Source organism: Alligator sinensis, unplaced genomic scaffold (genome assembly GCF_000455745.1).
Source record: "Alligator sinensis unplaced genomic scaffold, ASM45574v1 scaffold275_1, whole genome shotgun sequence".
Classification (NCBI taxonomy): domain Eukaryota; kingdom Metazoa; phylum Chordata; order Crocodylia; family Alligatoridae; genus Alligator; species Alligator sinensis.
In genome coordinates this window covers 51506-60768 of record NW_005843542.1, presented here as the reverse complement: position 1 = coordinate 60768, position 9263 = coordinate 51506, and the positions used below count along the sequence as shown (strand labels likewise).

General features: G+C 46.1%; 1 protein-coding gene across 1 annotated transcript in view; it reads right to left on the bottom strand.

Moving 5' to 3' along the window:
• LOC102376519 (myelin-oligodendrocyte glycoprotein-like) overlaps positions 1-9263 on the bottom strand; it is an 11079-nt gene that overhangs the window by 1295 nt on the left and 521 nt on the right. Inside the window, exons 2-5 of the mRNA XM_025195512.1 lie at positions 7905-7939; positions 4842-4991; positions 3056-3403; positions 320-417 (exon numbers count right to left, since the gene is read on the bottom strand). Of these exons, the coding sequence (XP_025051297.1) occupies positions 320-417; positions 3056-3403; positions 4842-4991; positions 7905-7932 (624 nt within the window). The 5' untranslated portion in view covers positions 7933-7939. The remainder of the gene's footprint in view (positions 1-319; positions 418-3055; positions 3404-4841; positions 4992-7904; positions 7940-9263) is intronic.

The following is a 9263-nucleotide window of genomic DNA, read 5'->3' as shown; positions in this document are numbered from 1 at the left end:
TCTGCACAGTCTAGATCCTGATGACTGCACTCCTATGTTTCTGATACACTGATACTTTTCATAGGACCACAAGAAAGCATAACTGTCATTTTATTTCACTGGACAAAGGTTTTCCCTTTCACATGGATAGAGATGCTGCAGCATGTGCTAGCAACAAGGGTAGCAACAAGGCTCTGAAAGGTTTGTATTATGCACATGGTAAAGCTGGTTTCACCATTTCTTAATGGGTATTATTTCCCATGTAAGTTAGATTAAAGTATTAAAAGAAAGCTCCCTTACTAAATAGATCATAACCACCCTTAGAAAACTTACGCTTTACCTTGAAGAGATATACAGTCAAGAGAATGAAGCCAAATAAAACCACTAGCATCACACACAGTGCCACCATCCAGGGATTCACCTTTGGAAAAAATGGATCTGAAAAACAAAATGCTTGGGAGTTCCATTAGTGTGCAACTGGTGATAAAAATCAAGTGTATTAATTCCACAGAAACATATAACTATTCTCCAACTATTTTCCAACTGGTTTTACCTGAGGGCAGAATGAGAGCAGAATCTCTTCAGCACTCCTCAAAAACCAGAAACTGATTTCAAATATGCCTCTAACTGAGCACGTCTGCACATTCATGAATGCGCCAAAATTACTGAGCATTACATTTAGTATCTGTGGGCGCCGGTACACGAATGTGGAGGCTTCTTCAATGTGCTGGGATCCCGTGTGTTGGAGCAGACTCGAGTAATTGAGTCTGCTGGAGCCTGGTGATTGCCACTCTCCAGCAGCCTCCTGCGTCATGTGTATCAGTGTCCCTGCACTTAAAAATGTCGGTGGGGACACTTGAATTAAATCAATTAAGCATTAGTTAAAGCACCCCTACCAACCTTTTTAAGTATGAGGGTGCTGAGAAAAGGCTTGGTGGCACTTCGTAGCACCGCCCCCCAATTACCCCTGGAGCACATGTAAAAGTGCCCTGAAATACCAGGTACTAACTCAATGTGTAGTAACCAGTGCTAGTGCACAGTAGTGCCAACACATAGTCTTTAAGTGATGCTAATGTGCAGTAGATTAATTCATCTGCACATAAGTGAGGGTTTTACCAAGATGAGTTATGTGCAGTAGAATTAATCTAGTGCACATTATCACCTCATGTAGACATGCCTACTTACAGTTTTAACATGGATTTATCAGTGAAACAACAGGATTTGTCTGATGAAGTGCTTTTTGAAGGACTAAATAATTAAAATTATCAGACTATGTGACTGAAATGATTTCAGAGAGTTACACTAGCAATCAATTTGTTCATTATTATTCAAAAAAGACAGACTATAATCAAGGTAATCAAATTAGTCCAAATATGGATTAGCCACCCATCTTCCCCATATAACTTCTGTTAATACTTCACTTGCACTAAAGGTGGTGGTTTGGGACTATGAATGGCAACCAACCTGATATAAAAATTGCTGATTCTTTCACTTGATTGAGTAAGTTATTTCTGATCCAACAGGACAAGTTCCGGTGCAAATGTTCGTATATAATGATAGAGATTTCTATTTCAAACAGGCCGTCCTCCCTCTTGGATCTGGTTCCAGAAAGTGCTGTTAAATTCTGTCCACTTTGGTCTCTCCACAGCACTCTGGGCTCAGGGAACCACCCTGCTGATCGACAAACCATTCGTATCCCTCCATCCTGGTAATTCTCAAAAGTAATTCGAGGGGCAGAGCCTAAGCCTAGAGGAAAATTAGGGGCATTTCTGAAAAAGTTATGATTGAATTTTGTAAATTGTAAGGCATGGCATTGAGAGCCTTTGCACTCAAGAGGATCGACTACTGTCATTTGTGAAGTTATGCACTGAAGAGCATTGGTATTTCAGTATCTAACTGCTATTCTCCTTGTCGCCTCATGGGGCTCCTATAGATGTGCAGGGAGCTGGCATGATGAGCTGGAAATCCAGTGTGTTGGAGCAGACTCAATTAATCAACTCTGCAGGCACACGGACATTAAGGCACTCCAGCAGACTCTAGTGTCACATTAATCGGCATCCCGCACCCTGAGAAATGGTGGTGAGGTGTTCTGAAAGAAAGACAATTTGATGAACTTTAGTTCAAAGCACCCTGCTGCCATTTTTCAGCTTCGGGGACACTGATACATGTGACACATAGGTGCTTTTAATTAGCTCAGCTTGCTAATTGAGTGCCCCCCCCACACCTCGTGGAACACATGTAAAAATGCCCATGGAGCCCAGAGCCCAAGCTAGGTGCTTCAGTTCCCTACCCACAGGATAGGGAGAGTCAGGCACCTAGGAACATGATCCATAAATGCTACTTGCTAAATGGTCAACTTGGTTTTGGGCCTGGTCTGGAAAGTCACCTGGATTGGGCTGTGAACATGAAATGGGCAGAAGAATGTCTCATTTTGAGTGCCTGCATCACTTAGACAGCTCTTATTATGTCTAGCAGCAAAATCCTAGAGCCAAACCCCATGTCACTTTACATGGCCAAAGAGTTTTCCAGACTCGTAAGAGCCATTTCTGGTACCTATGCTTCATTTGAAGTGTTAGCAGTGGTGTGGGGTGGATGCACACACATCCACATAGCAACTGCACATGCTCAGTAGGCTGCATTCTGGCCAGGCTGGTACATGGCAATGAGTGTGCATACAATGTGTATTAATAAGTCACAAAAGTACATCCCTCAAAAATTCTCTGGCTCTCAGATTTTGATAGAGAAGAAGGAGGCTTGTCCTGTGTTTAGGACCCAGTAGTTGAGATGTCAGGTCACTTGCCTGGAAAGAAAGAGACATGGATCCTAGGCCTGCCTCTCCTCTGCCTCTCCTATACTAGAGGTGACCAAAGCCAGCTGTCTCCTTCCCTGACAGGTGCCCATGGCCACGTGCATCCTTCCTTTATTGGCCTCAGGTGCAGGAAGGCTGCTGAATGACCAGTACCCCATGGGTAACATTGTCTTTCTACTGGTTATCTAAGTGGCCACTTTTTAGTTGTCATATTATGAAAGAAATATCTGTAGGTCATACTAAAATGGCACAGACACAGTCACTGACCTGCTACCCTCAGTTCCAGTATGGCTTCTGCATAAGAAATCCCGTCTGTAACAGAGCAGTGATATGGCCCCTCATCCGACGGTCTAGTATTGACAAACTTCAAGGAAACATGTCCATCCATGAGGCCATCTTTCAACAGCTCTGTCCTTCCGTGATATTCTGGCATCTGCTGTCTGTACTGATCTTTCCCATTGTGGTAGAGGTGCACAAAAGTCTGAGGCTCATGTTGAAACCACCTCACTTCCATGTTCTCCGCACACGTGTTGAGGGACAAGTGACAAGGCAACACTGTTTCCTGCCCCACAATGGCAGTAACTGGCTGATCAGGTCCAATGACCTTAAATTGGGCTGTGAAATGTATGAAGCAATAACTCAAGGGCAGAAGGAAAAGGAGATTTTCCACATGAATCACCAGGAGGCAGATACCCACCTTGGAGGAAATCAGCCAGAACTGGTAAAAATACAAGCAGCTGAAACAGTTTTACCGTGGAAAGCATCATGGTGCAGACACAAGTACCTTTCAAAATATTTCAAGTGTAATGGGCTTTTCCACTGCAGTGCATCTGTGCAGCGCCTGTGGCACCTCTCTCCACAGCCAAGAGCAGCTGCAGGAGGCTGCACAGACTTGTGGCTCCACTCTCCACCCGCTACAGAGAGGGGCTGTAGGGGTGTCTGGGACAGAGAGCAAAGGAGTGCAGGATTTTGACACTCCAGCCCCAAATCCTCCCAACCTCTTCTCTAACCATCGCAGCAGGGAAGAAAGGGACTGCGGACTGGGGCAGGAAAGCACAGGTCTGGTGGTGGCAGCAGCTGAGGTCAGAAGTTTTTCGTGGTGATGTAGGGCTGTGTAATGGTGGTGGGAATGTCCTGCCACCAGGCTTCCAGCTCTCCAGCCCCCATGGCCCAAATCTCTTCTTTTCCTCACTTTACTGGAGCACAAAGGTAGAGCGGAGATTGGGGTCCAGAGAGTCCAGCTCTGGCATCAGCAGTGGGCAGTAAGCAAGCGTCTGCTGGGGAGGGGGCTGGCTCTCCTGGGGAGGGTGCTGGCTCTCAGGGCGAGTCTGGGGCTCCCCGTGGGGACACAGCAACAGCGCAAAACCCAGGGAGACCCTGGCAGCTGAACAAGTGTCAGGCTCTCTCCCCATTCACAGAGCACTGGGAGAGTTCAAAGTCATTTGAAATGTTTCAGTCATTACATCTGCTCCCCTCCCCTGCCATTGGAGGTAAACTTAACTACAGCTGTAGCTGACACCTGCGCCCTTAACTAACGTTACCTGGAGCTATTCAGTGCCTGCACCTGGCAGTTTGTGTGCAATACTGAATGCAATTTTCATTTAAAAGTGTCAGTGTTTTTCTTTGGAAATTTTCTCAAACATTTGCTCCACAAAAATTATGATTATTTTGAATTGTCTGCTTACTTTGCAATGAGAACACATTGGTATATTGGGAAATGTTTTTCTCAAGAGCTTGCTTTTCTTGACCGCTGTGCTTGCAGGTGTGCAGTGGGGTGATGGTGACGTATGTTCAATAGGATGTTGTTAAGGACCATATCCGTACCAACATAGAAAAAGAAATATTGTTGGGGGCAGAACATGTAGTATACCTCTGAGGAGCTTGGTGGAAAAAAAAAACACTTTCTGTATGCCTAGAGAGGTGTGCATGAGTGTGTGCCAATTTCTGCTCAGTTTTCACAAATTCCTTAATAAGATACAATCACTATATCAAATAACTAAATAATTTCCAGAGGAAGCAAAGGGACATGAATTGATGAGGGGATTCCTCCTACCTGATGTTGGCTTGAAGACATGAAAAGACATGAAGAGAACGATCGCACCAGGAAGAGACATGGTCACACTGAAGCATTGAAATGAGGAGGCCTTCTTCTTCATAGTGAGCCAAATACAGAAGTAAAAGGAGCACGAGGAAGAGTATGAACCTGGTGGGTAAAGCAGAGAAGAAGATAATGATCAGTCCCAGTCCCAGAATTTGTCTTATTCTGGTTATGTGCATTCAAGATAAAGAAGATGATTTCTTGTACGTGACACCTTGCCTTCAATGTGTCCAGGTTGGGGCTCCATGTTCATCCTGGAACTATATTATCCTAGCAAGCAGTTTAAACAATTGCAAATGGTGCTAGGTTTCAGCTAAAGGGTGTTTGAATTGAATCTCCAGCTTTTCCACTTTCCTGAGTCCTTGTAAGTTTTTTTTTCCTTTAACAATCCTGCTCTTCCAAGTATTTTTTATACACAAGGAGTAATAACTGCCATGAGAGAGAGAGCTGTCACAGAGCTTGAGTGGATACTTGTGGATACTTGTAACAGCTCCTAAAGCAGGATGACAGACAAGAAGTGCAGACACACAAATGGAAAAGCTTTGGGAAGAGAGAACTTGATGCTGGGCAGCAGAATTATTTCTTGGCCTCTCCTCCAGCTTCCACGGCCTGTCTCTGCCCCGGCATGGCCCTCAGGGCCAGGGGATCCCGCGGCCATTGCATTGAGTGGGTCCTGGGATGCTGGCATGACACAGTGGGTGAGGACCAAGCAGCACAGCGTTGGGGCATTGGCATGGTGTGGCAAGGGGTAGCCCATGTGCTGCGGTGCATCATGTGGCCCAGGGACTGTGTATCCTGCACCCCCAGCCATGTGGAAGTTGGACAGCCCTGATTTAGACATCTGAAAACTGACAAAGTATAACTTAGGCATCTAAAGCTTGTGGAGACTTGCTGACCAACCATGGACTACAAACCCCAGAGGCACGTGGAAGCAGGAAGTGAAGTGAGAAGAAACCCTGCAGAGCCCTGCTGCTGGACCGCACATGCCAGAAAACCTTGGGGGCTGCAGGAAGAGGTCGGGGATCTCTCTGAGCCTGGGCTGGCTACGTGCCAGAACGGCTGGAGCTGATGGTGCTGCCCTGAGCTGAACCGAAAGGGAGAGAAGCCCCTGCACAGCACGGATGAACCCCAGCCCGAGTGCACAGGATCCCTGACCTGCCGCCCTGCACAGAGCGACTCTGGACTAAAGGCTGGTTCTTGGGGACATCCCCAGAGGTGGGGATGGGACTCTACATGCTGAATGTATGTAACCCAGCGGTACTGACCACTACCTCTTTACTTGCCCCACAAGTGTATGTTGTTATACTGTGGATGCCTATGGACCTGTATTTGTCTCTTGCCGTTGGCCTGTTGGCCGGTGACCCTAATCCCTAGGACACTTGATATAAAGTACATCCCTCACTGGCTGTAGTGATGGTGCCTGACACCGCAGGGGTTTGTGACACACTTCTCCCTTCTCCCACCAGCCTGGAGGGTTCCTTCTCCTGAAAACATTCCCGCTGTAGGAGGCCACAGCTAGAGGGATTGGAAACTCAGGTAGAGGAACAGTCCATTCGATACAAGGTCTTGCCACATCCCAGATTTTACTCCTAAAAAGCGGGTACAATTTCTCAAGTCCCAGGTGCCCAACAGAAAGGAGGAGCCTTGCTCTATGCTGAAAGGGGAGAGAAAAAAGGGTATACACAAATGGCAAGTAGCAATAAGGCAGCAGATTGTGTGCATGGTTTGGAAGACACAAAAAGTGATCGACTTCCTCCTTCTTATCCTAAGAAGGAAAGACAACTGTGGCTACATAAGAGTAATAAATTGGTGGTGCCATTTCCTTAAGTGGCTGTTTTTAGTTACTTAAGTGCCAAAAATGCCACTTACATGGAGATAACAGTTGTGTTAGGGATTCAGTCTCAGAGTCTTAGATGTCTATGCAGGGTTTTGTTACTGAATGTGTAGATGACCATGTAGCACATAAGTCCCAAAAGCAAAATTGTGGATGATACCGATTCTCCCAGTTTTAGCTCTTGTACCGAAGTGGTTAGACCACTGGCATGGGAAGCTGGACATCTGGTTTCCAGGATTTTCTTGTACAGAAACGCTTTGAACCTGTATTTTTCTCTTGTTTTGCAGCACCATGGTCTAACCACCATAAGTTAGGGATTCCCCAGACCTATTTCTGGCACTCCTTGTGAATCTTATCCACTGCCCCTTGCATTTACTAGTGACTGGAAAAACTGGTAGAGGCCAGTTTAGTAGCTTAGAACTTTCCTTGCCAAGTGGATTTCATTAATTAAGAACAAACTTCATTTGCCATCATGAACCCCATTCATCTAGCCTAGTTTCTTGTTGTCTTTTTTTTCTCTCCGAAGCTCTTTATTACTGTGTTAAAAAAATCCTTCAAGATTAGAGAGATATGACTCTCCTTTGTAGAAATGGGGCTACTTGGACACAATAAGATCACAATCTTCCAGATATTTTGTGCATCTCTCCTGAATTATCTGTTGTGCCAATTTACCCCATGAAGGTGTAAAACCCACAGCTATATTTATTATTTCCTTGATATCCCTTAGTCCTCACTTGAAATATAGATGCACTGTTTCTCACCCAACACAGCCACCCTGACCACTTCCAACTGAAGCTTTTTCATAACACCTGGGTGATGCCACTTGGGGCTGTTGCCTTTTTACTTTATGAAACCATCCAATTTCACTGGCATCTCTTCTCTGGGTAGCTCAGCCTCTGCTAGTGCTTGATGGAAATAATCTGTCAGCTTCTCTGTCCCTTGCCCTCACCCTCATCATCAACCTCACCCCCTTGCACGAGTTTCTCCTCTGATGGCTGGGCCAAACACACCCCTCAAAGCAGTATCATGGCTCTTAGATTCTGAACTCTGAAATCTGCCTCCTGTTTTCTTTCATATCTGTTGCCCTGCTAATCTTCTTCTTTTGCCCAGTCTTCTCCCAGGAATTTCACAGTCCACACTCACAGCTAAATACAGTTTAAGAACAATTTAAGATTTTACTTTACCTTGCAGCAAAACAGAATCACTGCCCATATGCCTGCTAGGGGTAGAGGTGAAGGAGGAGAAGAGTAGCTTTTACATGCATTTGTCCAGTATATTGGTGTTTAGCTCATTTACCCAAGAAGTGGGAGACCTAGGGTCTAGGTACCATGTCTCCTAAAGGTAGGGTTGAACTGCAGATCCTTAATCCTCCAAAAAAATACTCTAACTTCAGGTTACAACTTGGCAGTTAACTAGATCCTGTGCTTTTGAAGTTCCCTGCACTAGACAGCAAACAAGGGGGCATATGTGGGTCCGGAAGAAAGAGCGCAAGGCAGATGGTTTGTGGCTTAGACAGACACTCCCTAGCAGGGAAGGAGATCTCACCCTTGCTTCCCAGTGTGACAGAAACTTTTCCCATTTTATTTCATAAATATGAAACACACACACACAGACAACCATAACAGCGTGTGGGGCCCGGGGCAAATCTAGGGTGGCCATCGTAGAGGACATTCTGGTTTTCAGCTACTCTGTCCTCTATTGATACGAGACCTGGCATCTTTATGTTCTTTACTTTTCTCTTCAAAAGAAAAAAAAATTGAGGACATAAAGGCGTTCGGTGTCATATCAGTAGAGGACAGAGGACAACCAGACTGTCCTCTATGATTGGCACCCCGGGCAAATCAGCCTGTGCAGGGCCCAGACAGTGGCAGCAATGGCAAGCAACTGGAAATTAAGCCAGCCGCTATCTGAAGGGCCCCCCAAAGCACGGGGCCAGGGCAGTCACCCCGATTCGCCCTGCCACGGAACGGCCCTGCACACACACCTGACCCATCCTATTTCACTGCCTCCCTGCCCGGCCAGGGAACAGCTCCCCTGGACACGCTCAATGGACACTTGCAAGCTTGGACACCCAGGGGTGAACTGCCCGCTGTGCACGAATGCCCTAAACTGCACTTATAGACCGTGCATTTAGCTTGTGGATTTAGCCTTTGGACTTCAATGCTACATCAACCGGTGTGTTAATATTTATCTCCCATGTGAAAAGTGAAATAAGATTTAGCACGAACTTTCTCGAGCATTGGTGAACTTTTCTGAACAGAAGAAAAACTGGTTTGCTTACCCAGTCAAGCTAGCTACCTTAAAAGTCCTTCAGTTTGTCACCCACTAAAAAGCCCTGGCTTTGAGGAAAGTTTTTACATTTCAGAGACACCAATTATCACCCTTTCTCAGGCAGGGCCCCATCCCTTTCCTTCTCTCGCCCAGAGACCAACATGCAACTCTACTGCACTGGAGGTATTTCTAGCAACAAACACACACAACCCTGATGCGCAGCCCCCGCCCTACATAGTCCCGCGGCGCCCCTCACTCCCGCCCCGCCCCCA